This window comes from Rhinopithecus bieti, unplaced genomic scaffold (assembly GCF_001698545.2).
Source record: "Rhinopithecus bieti isolate Rb0 unplaced genomic scaffold, ASM169854v2 scaffold_64281, whole genome shotgun sequence".
Lineage (NCBI taxonomy): Eukaryota > Metazoa > Chordata > Mammalia > Primates > Cercopithecidae > Rhinopithecus > Rhinopithecus bieti.
Window position 1 is genome coordinate 2,090 of NW_016824829.1, and position 12,755 is coordinate 14,844.

The 12,755-nt window shown below is 34.8% G+C and overlaps 1 protein-coding gene across 2 annotated transcripts in view; it reads left to right on the forward strand.

Annotated features, from left to right (window-relative positions):
• The first annotated feature begins 4,035 nt into the window (after nucleotides 1-4,035).
• Nucleotides 4,036-12,755, forward strand: part of LOC108522453 (lipopolysaccharide-responsive and beige-like anchor protein) — a 157,880-nt gene continuing 149,160 nt past the window's right edge. Inside the window, exon 1 of one of the 2 annotated variants that reach the window (XM_017862664.1) lies at nucleotides 4,036-4,205. In XM_017862664.1, the coding sequence (XP_017718153.1) occupies nucleotides 4,086-4,205 (120 nt within the window). In that variant the 5' untranslated portion in view covers nucleotides 4,036-4,085. The remainder of the gene's footprint in view (nucleotides 4,206-12,755) is intronic. The other variant, XM_017862663.1, reaches the window with a different exon arrangement.

The window sequence follows — 12,755 nt, forward strand, 5'->3', positions numbered from 1 at the left end:
AAAAAAAAAAAAAAAAAGATATTATCAGTTAATATATTGCTAACTTTTTACCATTATTGAAATAGATATAAAATTATAACCACCAACTCAAGTGTACAGGAAATATCCTAATATGAACTCAGCCCTTCTTCATATTAGGCTGGTGAAAAATTCCTTCATAGTTACTAGATTGGTAGGGCAGAGACCTTCTTTTCTCAAGGCTTGAATGACAATCCAGGCTTATGCGACACCTAGAAAACTGGCCTTCACATCTTTAGTCCATCGTTTTCTTCATTAGTCATATCTTTATTGTTTAAGATACATATGGTCTTTTGGAGGCAGGCAGCTCTGATGATTTTACCAAGTTAGTGTTAGAAAATATTTGCTGATGCCAAAAGCCATGGTGCCAAGGGACTAGCTTCCCTGTGTGCACCATGCATGGGGCCACTATGTACAGTAGGCAGATTGTTCTTCATGAAAGGGCACTTGATTGAGAGAAAGAACGGAAGCTAAAATCCAGCCTGTATTTACTCCATTTTCCAAGCTGAATTCTCTTAGGGCTACATTAGCCTAGAAGTGTTGCCTTTTTTCTAATTTACATTGAGGCACTGTATGGGCATATAGTGACCCTCTCACCATTCCCCATCCTCTGGGTTCCTGCCTAACCTCTTCATCCCTTCTCCTTCTCCTTTCCCCCAGGCTGGGGGGCGGGGCGGGGAAGCTGACTGTAGTTTTTGAGAACTTGCTTCCCTACTCTTGGAAAACATTTATGCCTCTTCTTTGGCTTCTCTTTCTTTAAAAATACTAACATGTGACTCCTCCTTCACCTGGATACCTCACATACTCTCTGTTTGCTTAGAGATTCACACAAGACAGAAAAGAAAGATGTCCTCAAGAGACCTCTGCTCTGGACCCTGCAAATGTTCTTGAGAAAGGAAATGCCTGACTATTCTCTTAAAATTAAAGGTGAAGGGAGTCAGAGGTGAAAAAGTAGAGTAAAACACAAATACATATCTTGATAAATTTCAAGTGAAATGTTGAAAGCTTAAATTTTAGTGTTTAAATTTTTCATTTTGAAATGTTTACAATGTCTATTGTACAAAATTTACATAAAATGTTTCCTTAGGAAATCACAAAATCCATAGTAATTAAATGGAAATTGATGAGTCATTACTTTCTTCTCAGCATGATAGAAATTATGTAGCTGAAAGACTTGAAAGTTTGAAATTGCTTTCTTCGTATCACTTATTAAAAAATTCTTCTTTGTTTTATGGGTGGTTTGGCTCCATTTAATTTCTACTTGAACTAATGAATTTATATTTAGGTTACGGTGTCAATATTAAAGTAACATAATAATTCATAATCAATTTGTATTTAAAAATAAATTGGGCCAGGAATAAAGATATTTTTGGGAGGATTGCTTGAAGCCAGGAGTTTGAGACTAGCCTGGGCAACATAGCCAGACCCTGTCACTGCAAAAAAACTAAAAAATTAGCCAGGCATGGTGGTGTATTCCTATAGTCCTAGCCTCTTGGAAGGCTAAGGTGGAAAGATTGATTAAAGTTTGAGGTTATAGTGAGCTATGATTGTGCCACTACTGTACTCCAACCTGGGTGACAGAGTGGGACCCTGTCTCTTAACCACAAAAAAAAACAACAACAACAACAACAAAAATCTTGTGGAGAATATTTGTTTTGAGCAAATAAATTTTTTGTCAATTTGTTGAGTAACCTGAATGAAATAACAGATGTGGAAGATATAGAAAAATATACAAAATCATAATATTTTGGTGCTATATATTAGAAGGATTGAAAACTTCATTTTTGTAACAATTGCTATGAAATGTCATTTGTTCCATTCTGCTTCCTAGAATTGGTGTTGGTAAGAGTACTTTTAGGTATATTTTGCTATGCATTATGCATCTCTAATTTACAATAGAAATGATGAATCTCTCAAATTTTAAAACTCGGGGGAAAACTAGCACTTACAATTCATCTATTATAATTATTGTTTTGAATCTAGGAGAATTATAAAACAAGAGCATGGTAGGTATAACCAGCAAAAGAAGGACAGTATCTTCTAATCATGATAGATTGTCAATGGGAGTGGAAGTTGGCAGCAGGTATTACTGAAATGAGAATAATTAGTATTTAATTAAGCAAATGCTGCTTTTGATTGTCAATGAACAAGGAAAGCATGTTCCTCCCTCTTTATTGTAAAACAAGGCCTAGGAATAGTAACATTCATCTTCAAAAGCACAGGTATTATGAAGTGAAAATTACGTATTTTGGTAAAATTTGTCAAAGCTGGAAATTAACTGAACACACTCTTCTGCAAATTAATACTAGAAAATTATATAGTGTTTTATTGGGATAAATCACAACATTACAAAAATTCTTTTTCAATTAATTTTATTTATATAACAGTTGCTATATAGAGATAAATATATATATGAAAGATACATGTATTCAGGATAGCCAGTTGTTTTCTCATTGTGAAAATGCTAAAAGTTTAGAGTTTCTTTTCCTTTTTTAAAAATCCCTTTGCATGTAAGTTAAAAACTTAATTTAAAATGTTTGGCACTGCATATACTATGTAAGTAGAACCCAGGCTTATTTGATGACTAAGGGCAGAAGCTTTATAGTTAAACAAGTCCTGGTCCAACTTCCATATTTATAATATCTCAACTTGATAACCTTGCACAAAGTACGTTTTTGAGCCTTAGTTCATTTTTTAAGTAGAAATGATACTTTACTTTGTAAAGTGGTTGTGAGATTAAATGTAATAAGGTTTATTAAGAGTTTATTTATTTATGCTATGAGAGTATGACTCATACCATGCAGTAAGTGTTAGCTCAACCAAATTGGATATGGCTTTTTGCTTCATAAAATAGCACACATCTGCCTTTTCCCCTTTTGTCAATTAGAATTATATGCCTTGTTTTCGAAGATGAGACTCTTAAAATTTTTGTGTGATTATAGTCTAATTTTATTTATAGCTAAGCTTTAAACAAGGTCTTTTTTTAAAAAAATTGTTCAGTTTAAATGCTTTTTAAGTCGAATAGTCAGGTGGTTGTCAGCCATTTGGAAGGAGAACAAGCTCATTTCTACCCTGCCTAGTTAATTATTGTGATTGTAAACAAAGGATGTACAATTCAAAGTCAGGCAACATTTCACATGGATGATGGAGGTGATAATAGCTTAATTCCTGCTGGATTTTTTTTCCTCTGCTCTGGCAAGTTCATACTGACCTTGTCCAAAATCTGATGACCTCCCTATTTTACTCAACTGTTTGGAAAGCCGGGCCTGCCATAGCTGGCCCTGAGGGGGTATCTGAAAGACCACTGAACCACTGACCCATGTCAAGACTGGATTTCAAGTCTGATCTACAGAGCCTCTGAAATAGTTCTATATGGGGTTTATTACACACAAAAGGCTAAACAGCTGCATTTTTCTGCTTATTAAATGTCATTATTAAAGTTACATATTGAATTTACTCAGTTTCTCATGCAAGTCATTTTCTAGACTAATTTTAAATTTTCATCTTTTATCAGAGTTAGTATCTAAACTTGACTGTTTTGAAATGTGAGGAAAATGTACTGACAAACCATGGCTAAACTGGAATAAATTGTCTTCCTGGTTGATGAAGAGACCAAGGCGTAGCATTTTAATGCTTATTAAGATTTTGGGTTTTTCTGGCAAAAATTCCATATACCTCATAAAAAATCTAGTTAGGTTGTCATTATTGTTACAGCATGGTAATTTATGTTTATAGCTTGTCAAACCTCAGTTATTGCTAAAATGTTTGTATTTAAGAGTTTTGAGGTTTTGAGACCTGTCATGAAGGAAAGCCTGTGAAAGGTATTCGTACCAGTAAGATGTAATTTAAATTGGGTTGGACAGGATCTATCTACCTTATGAGAAACTGTGACAGGGCTGTGATACGCAAAGAAAAAAATTTCCCTGTGTTTATTTTGTTGTTCTGAACAATAGAAAATGATCAGGTCCTTTTTTTGAATATCTAGTCAGTATCCTACAGTTTATAACATCACATTGTCTTTTATTTTTATATAGGAGTTGATCCCTGAATTTTATTATCTCCCTGAGATGTTTGTCAACTTCAATAATTATAATCTTGGAGTGATGGATGATGGGACAGTAGTGTCTGATGTTGAACTTCCTCCTTGGGCCAAAACCTCAGAAGAATTTGTTCACATAAACAGATTGGTAAGATAGTAATCATCTACTCTGTCTGTCATGAGCTTTTGCTCAAAGCATCTTTCATGTGTTGGTGTATAATCATTAACCCTTGCTCTTCTGGACAAAGCTGTAGGTGACAGGACTAACTGAAAGTGACATAATAGCTCAAGAATCCTTATGTGTACTTTATGAAATGTTATTGAATTGATATATAAAATAATAGTTTCTTTTATGCAGAATTTAAGTTACGTTCATATATACATGATAATTCAAAATAAGCGAAAGTTAAAAGTGAAATTGGAATTATAAGTTTTTCCAAATTTGAGCTTCTTCTTCCAGGAAAGGAACATAATTTTGTGTTTCAGGTTAGAAGGCCATTGCACATTTTCATAATAAAAACAAGATGTTCAAATTATGTCCGGTATCTGTCGTTTGAAGGAAATCTTCATGTAATATTGAGAATATGAAAACATTAAAACTTAAAAGCATGTTAAATTTGTACTTACAAACAACTCTTTAGTGGACTCTTTAGAGTTCTTCATATCTGGGTTCAGTATTGTTTTTGAGACATAAATATGACTTTTCTTTTGCCTTTTAAGTTTCACAGAAGTTTGGAATCAGGGAGCTTTATTCTTAGTATTTAAAAATAGAATCTTGGCCCCATGCGGTGGCTCACACCTGTAATCCCAGCACTTTGGGAGGCCGAGGCGGGTGGATTACCTGAGGTCAGGAGTTCAAGACCAGCCTGCCCAACATGGTGAAACCCTGTCTCTATTAAAATACAAAATTAGCCGGGCATGGTGGTGGGTGCCTGTAATCCCAGCTACCTGGGAGGCTGAGGCAGGAGAATTGCTTGAACCTGGGAGGCAGAGGTTGCAGTGAGCCGAGATCACTCCATTGTACTCCAGCCTGGGCAACACAGTGAAACTCCGTCTCGAAAAAATAAATAAATAAATAAATTTTAAAAATAAAAGTAGAATGTTTACCGTACTCTACATTAAAAGTGAAATCTCAGTTGCATTGTGTTTTTACTTCACACATAAAAAAGGAAAATTGGCCGGGTGCGGTGGCTCAAGCCTGTAATCCTTGCACTTTGGGAGGCCGAGACGGGTGGATCACGAGGTCAGGAGATCGAGATCATCCTGGCTAACACGGTGAAACCCCGTCTCTACTAAAAAATACAAAAAACTAGCCGGGCGAGGTGGCGGGCGCCTGTAGTCCCAGCTACTCGGGAGGCTGAGGCAGGAGAATGGCATAAAACCCGGGAGGCAGAGCTTGCAGTGAGCTGAGATCCGGCCACTGCACTCAAGCCAGGGCGACAGAGCGAGACTCCATCTCAAAAAAAAAAAAAAAAACGAAAATTATTGCATTTTTTTTTCATGTGGCGTTCCTTTCCTTTTCATACCAACAATTAATCCTATCTTCCAGTATCCTATTGCAATCTCATTATTATTGAAATTTTTGCATTCTATATAACTTGGAAACGATGCAGGGGGAAGGCGGATAAGAATATGTAAGCCTTTGGAATCCGACCAGATTTTCCAATCCGTTTTGCTTTTGTTCGATTGTCAATCACCATTGGCTGATTGTGGGCATCTTGAGCAGTTGTAACCATTCCGAAGCCCTTGGTTTCTTCATTCCTGTAATTTTGAAAATTATGGTAAACAATTGTACATTGATGCTATGTAAAATGCCTGTAGAATTATTCTCTGGCTTATAGTAGCACTCAGAAAATAGTAAAAGCAATATATTGCTATCACGAGTGCGTTGCATCGGAACATGTTGCCATGCTTACTTCTTACCCGAAGAATTTTTAAAGATTCCTGCACAAAGTTTCTGTGCATTAAAGCTGAGAGATGCCAGACTAAGCCTTCTCTGAAAGAGATACTGAGGGAAATGTCAACCTTGAAATCGCGGCGGGCTGTCTTAGGGTCCATCCAAGATTGTTTTTTTTTCTCCAGGGACACACAGAAGTGGATAGAAGGTCACCATCGCTACTACAAACTTCTTTCTTTCAGTGATTTTCTTTTAAAAACAGATTTCATTGAGACAATCTATAGTAATCATAACAATTCAACCTTTAAAAGTATGCCCAATTCAAGGAGTTTAGTAAATGTCTACAGTTGCTGTAATTGCCACTACAATCCAGCTGTTGAAACCACGTCACGATGAGTTACCAGAGAAGTGTTCCTGGGCCTGGTTTATAGTCAAGCATCTGCTTCCACGGTGCTGGCTCCCCATGGCAATCAGCTGCATCGTGCCGTTTTAGTGTAGTTGGTTGCTTTTGTCTAAAATTTAATATAATGGAATCATACAAGTTATGTGAGTCTTTTGTATGCCTTGCTCCTTGGTTTCAGATAGCGACATGATGTTTTTTTGACTTGAGTCTCATGTTGTGCAGCGTGGTATCAGTAGTTAATTTCTTTGTTTGCATGCATAGTATTCCATTTTATAGATGTATCACATTTTACAAATCTCTTTGCTAGGTTAATGAAAGTCTTTGTTTTCCGCGGAGGTTTGGGCTGTATAAATATTTGCAGTTAAGTGTTAGTGTAGACACATCTGTTTTCATTTCTCTTGGGTTGATTCTAGGAATCCTGGGATCCATGTAATCAAAAATGCTTACCGTTTTGTATTCCCACAATGTATGAAGTTTCAGTTTTTCATAGCTTACCAAGACTTGTATTGTCAGTCTTATTTATTTTGCCCATTCTTAGTAGGTAGGTCAGTGTTATTTTAATTCACATTACCCTAAGATGAAAATGTTAAACCATCTTTTCACAGGATATTTGCTACTCGCAATAGATGTCTTTTGGGCAAAGTATCATTGAAATATTTTGGGCTGTTTAAAAATTGGTTGTCTTTTTGAGTATTGAATTGTAAGAGATCTTTTATATTTTCCATAAAAGGTCGATTTTATCCCAACATATATTTTGAAAATATTTTGTAACTAGCCTTTTTCTAAATCGTTTTTAGGTGGTGTCTTTTGAATCACCAGTTTTAAAAATGCTTTTAACTAGAATATTAGATATGAAATATTACAATATATAAAAGGTACAAAATAGCTTCATTATTGGTGGTTGGGAACTGAATCATACGTTTTAAAAATCATGTTCTGATCATTTTTTTATTGACACACTTTTCTCAAATATGACTTGAAATTTTAAGTCTCAAGGCAACCAGTTTTCTGTTAACCATTACCATAGTTAGTATTATTAATAATATAAAGAAGTTTGTTAGTATGTTTACTTCACTTTAAAGGAGCTCTAAAAGGCAGAAAGATTTGAATAAGTTATATATTAAGTTTTTCACCAATATTTTGACAATTAAAAAATTTAATTATATAAGTTAAGGCAAGCCACTCTCCTGACAGTACCTCCCATCTCTACCCTTCTACTGCCTTCACCTCAGAAGAGCCAGGCCTATTTGGGACAGGTTTACAAGGGCACTAAAGAAAAGAAGATTTGTGGTTTACTAAATTGCTTTACAACTTTACAACTAGATTTGGATTTTGGCTACCCGTGCTCTAAACTTGAGCATGACTGTAAAGTTATATACCAAATAATGTTTTGCAGTATTAACTGTGCATTTGTTATAACATTATTATTAAGTTTACTTAATATTTTTCCCAGTGATTCCTGCTGCTTGAGTTTTATAGATGTCTTCATTGTTTAGACTCTGAATTAGCTTACATTCCTAAACAGAACTGTATATAAATTCACTGCAATTGAAATGCAAACATAGTGTAGAGTTGAGTATATATCTGGTCATTTTAATTCATAATTAGGAAAGATACTTGATTTGACATATATGTGCCTTTATGAAAGAATTTAATACCTCATTCATTCATTCAAAAATATTTATTTTATACCTCTGATGAACAAAGTTTCCTTACAATATAGTCTATGTTGATTCATTTTGTAATTTTAACTTTCTACAAGTGACTAAATTGTTAGTATGGTATCTTATGTATTGGTTAGCATATTGTCACAGAAGGGTTTCATCCGCCTCCTCTTTTTGGTTTACCACTTCAAGTCCACAGATTTTATGCAATGATTGCAGCTCATGAAATGCATACTACTTTGATCTGTGACCTTTTTGTGGTGCTAATCGGGTTCCTGATATCATTATACCTTACTCATTAATCATATTTCCTGCAGCCCGTCAGGCAGCCAGACAGCACAATCCCTGTTTTCAGCCCTCTGTTGGCAGGTTTCTGCTTTTCCAGATTATTACAGACGATACTTCGGCTTCTCATAGTCAGAGCCACATCAAGCTGTGTGTTACAATTAAAGTCAGATGGTCCTCAGGTTGAACAGGGATATAGTGTTGCAGCTGTCCCTCTTCCTGGAACAAGCCAGCACCAAGAACAGATGATCTATAGGACAGTGAATAATAACAGATTGTACAATACTCGGTTGGTAGCAGGGGATCAGAGAATTAATTAACTGACATACTCATGTTAAGATACCCAGCATGTCTTTTTTAAGTATTTGGTTGTTAATTCAAGAGGATAGGATATTTTAGGAGCATGATTTTGGTAGTGAACCAGTAATGCTACATTCTCTGTTTGTATTAGAGGACTGTAACTACTGTCTTACCCAATGACTTTTATCCTCAGAGTTTTCTGTAAGTAATGAAGATCTAAATGTAGGATTGGAACATTGGCTAAGTGGATGGGCTTATGAACACAAGATACTATCCTACATATTTTAAAAGGAAAATTCACCTTAATTTCATTAGTTTTCAAAGAAGTAAATTATATTTTGTTCTGAACAGTTGGAATCAGGGTAAAACCATAGCAGTCTTAATTATATCCCTGAGATTGGTCCCTGTTATCTACTATTACCTGAACTAGGAAAATAATTTATTTCATAGACTGCATCAGAAATATAAATGAGAAACAGGCTTTCATACTTTCAAATAATAGAAAATTTATGAGTTCAGAATGCCCATCATCTGTCTCTTATGATATAATGTCAATGTTTGGACCTGTGTATTATACTGCCTCTTAAAACCTTCAAGTTTCATGTTGAATAAGAGACAACAAAACCATACTCTGGGCAAAGTTACTAAAATTGGCCTTTAAAGGTAGAACATTTTGTTTTAGCCAAAAGATACATAATATACATAACTGATTCAAATTATAATAGTTAATTCATTTAACATGTGTTTATTGAGTGCTTGCTTATGGACCAGCACTATTACATTCAATGAGTAAGAGACAATATCCCTATTCTTTTGGAGATTACCTTCTCTTTGATAACTTGTTGAAATAGAAGGCTTCTCAAGGCCTGGAGGTGGTATGAATCTAGCAAAGGAAGTGTTCTCTTGTTGAATCGTCCTAAGGTTACCAGTTAAAATCACATTTACTTTTGTGTATGTTCTACAGCTTTTGTCTCCCCTGCTATTTCATAATGGTGAGACAAATAGTACTCGCTTAACAAGGTAAAGAAAATACAATGAGTATATTATCTGCTTTCCATTATCATCAGAGAATATGTGGACAAATTAAAAGAGATATTGTCCTTTCATAGTATTGCCTGACAGGAAAAAACAAGGTTGATGAAGAAATAAAATCGAAACTGGTTTCTATCATTGCTAAAATTTAAATCTATTCAACATAAACCTTTATAGATCTTATACCTCTGAATGAATCAGGTCAATCTTGTATAACTTTTTTCTCTGAATGGAAAATTTACACTTCTCAAGTGATGACAGCATAGCGACAGAATCTCATGCCCCCCACTGAATAAGAGTGGGGAAATGACATTTAAAACTTTTCTTAAGACCACTGACCAGACAACATTTAAAAAAAAAAATTCAGAATTGAAATGACAGAAGCTAACGTGATTTTTTCAATTTTGTTTGTTTGTTTGTTTCCTTTTCATTTCCTATATTGATAATGATGTGGCCAAGAATGTAAACAGCCATGGTGGCTGCAGTTGGGAATAATTATTCTTAGCTGAGGGTATCTCCCTCTCATGTCTTCATCCCCTTTACTCCCAGTGCAGTGGTTGGATTTAAATCCCCTGGGAATGTAGGGAGATAGGTATGAGGAGTCTAAAATTACTATTATTTGGTTTGCTTTTAGCCATGATGTGTAATTTACTGTGAAATTTTAGTTAGAAAAGGACACCTAAATGAAAGGAAAAAAAAAAATATTACCATATTGATTGATAATTCTCCCCAAATTTATTTATAAAGTCAGTATAAAAATATAAAATCCAATCAATAGGTTTACTTTGTTTTGGTGGAAGATGATAAACTGATTTTAAAGAGCAAAGGACCATTATGGCCAAAATCCTCTCGGAGAANTCATGAAATGCATACTACTTTGATCTGTGACCTTTTTGTGGTGCTAATCGGGTTCCTGATATCATTATACCTTACTCATTAATCATATTTCCTGCAGCCCGTCAGGCAGCCAGACAGCACAATCCCTGTTTTCAGCCCTCTGTTGGCAGGTTTCTGCTTTTCCAGATTATTACAGACGATACTTCGGCTTCTCATAGTCAGAGCCACATCAAGCTGTGTGTTACAATTAAAGTCAGATGGTCCTCAGGTTGAACAGGGATATAGTGTTGCAGCTGTCCCTCTTCCTGGAACAAGCCAGCACCAAGAACAGATGATCTATAGGACAGTGAATAATAACAGATTGTACAATACTCGGTTGGTAGCAGGGGATCAGAGAATTAATTAACTGACATACTCATGTTAAGATACCCAGCATGTCTTTTTTAAGTATTTGGTTGTTAATTCAAGAGGATAGGATATTTTTAGGAGCATGATTTTGGTAGTGAACCAGTAATGCTACATTCTCTGTTTGTATTAGAGGACTGTAACTACTGTCTTACCCAATGACTTTTATCCTCAGAGTTTTCTGTAAGTAATGAAGATCTAAATGTAGGATTGGAACATTGGCTAAGTGGATGGGCTTATGAACACAAGATACTATCCTACATATTTTAAAAGGAAAATTCACCTTAATTTCATTAGTTTTTCAAAGAAGTAAATTATATTTTGTTCTGAACAGTTGGAATCAGGGTAAAACCATAGCAGTCTTAATTATATCCCTGAGATTGGTCCCTGTTATCTACTATTACCTGAACTAGGAAAATAATTTATTTCATAGACTGCATCAGAAATATAAATGAGAAACAGGCTTTCATACTTTCAAATAATAGAAAAATTTATGAGTTCAGAATGCCCATCATCTGTCTCTTATGATATAATGTCAATGTTTGGACCTGTGTATTATACTGCCTCTTAAAACCTTCAAGTTTCATGTTGAATAAGAGACAACAAAAACCATACTCTGGGCAAAGTTACTAAAAATTGGCCTTTAAAGGTAGAACATTTTGTTTTAGCCAAAAGATACATAATATACATAACTGATTCAAATTATAATAGTTAATTCATTTAACATGTGTTTATTGAGTGCTTGCTTATGGACCAGCACTATTACATTCAATGAGTAAGAGACAATATCCCTATTCTTTTGGAGATTACCTTCTCTTTGATAACTTGTTGAAATAGAAGGCTTCTCAAGGCCTGGAGGTGGTATGAATCTAGCAAAGGAAGTGTTCTCTTGTTGAATCGTCCTAAGGTTACCAGTTAAAATCACATTTACTTTTGTGTATGTTCTACAGCTTTTGTCTCCCCTGCTATTTCATAATGGTGAGACAAATAGTACTCGCTTAACAAGGTAAAGAAAAATACAATGAGTATATTATCTGCTTTCCATTATCATCAGAGAATATGTGGACAAATTAAAAGAGATATTGTCCTTTCATAGTATTGCCTGACAGGAAAAAACAAGGTTGATGAAGAAATAAAATCGAAACTGGTTTCTATCATTGCTAAAATTTAAATCTATTCAACATAAACCTTTATAGATCTTATACCTCTGAATGAATCAGGTCAATCTTGTATAACTTTTTTCTCTGAATGGAAAATTTACACTTCTCAAGTGATGACAGCATAGCGACAGAATCTCATGCCCCCCACTGAATAAGAGTGGGGAAATGACATTTAAAAACTTTTCTTAAGACCACTGACCAGACAACATTTAAAAAAAAAAAATTCAGAATTGAAATGACAGAAGCTAACGTGATTTTTTCAATTTTTGTTTGTTTGTTTGTTTCCTTTTCATTTCCTATATTGATAATGATGTGGCCAAGAATGTAAACAGCCATGGTGGCTGCAGTTGGGAATAATTATTCTTAGCTGAGGGTATCTCCCTCTCATGTCTTCATCCCCTTTACTCCCAGTGCAGTGGTTGGATTTAAATCCCCTGGGAATGTAGGGAGATAGGTATGAGGAGTCTAAAATTACTATTATTTGGTTTGCTTTTAGCCATGATGTGTAATTTACTGTGAAATTTTTAGTTAGAAAAGGACACCTAAATGAAAGGAAAAAAAAAAATATTACCATATTGATTGATAATTCTCCCCAAATTTATTTATAAAGTCAGTATAAAAATATAAAATCCAATCAATAGGTTTACTTTGTTTTGGTGGAAGATGATAAACTGATTTTAAAGAGCAAAGGACCATTATGGCCAAAATCCTCTCG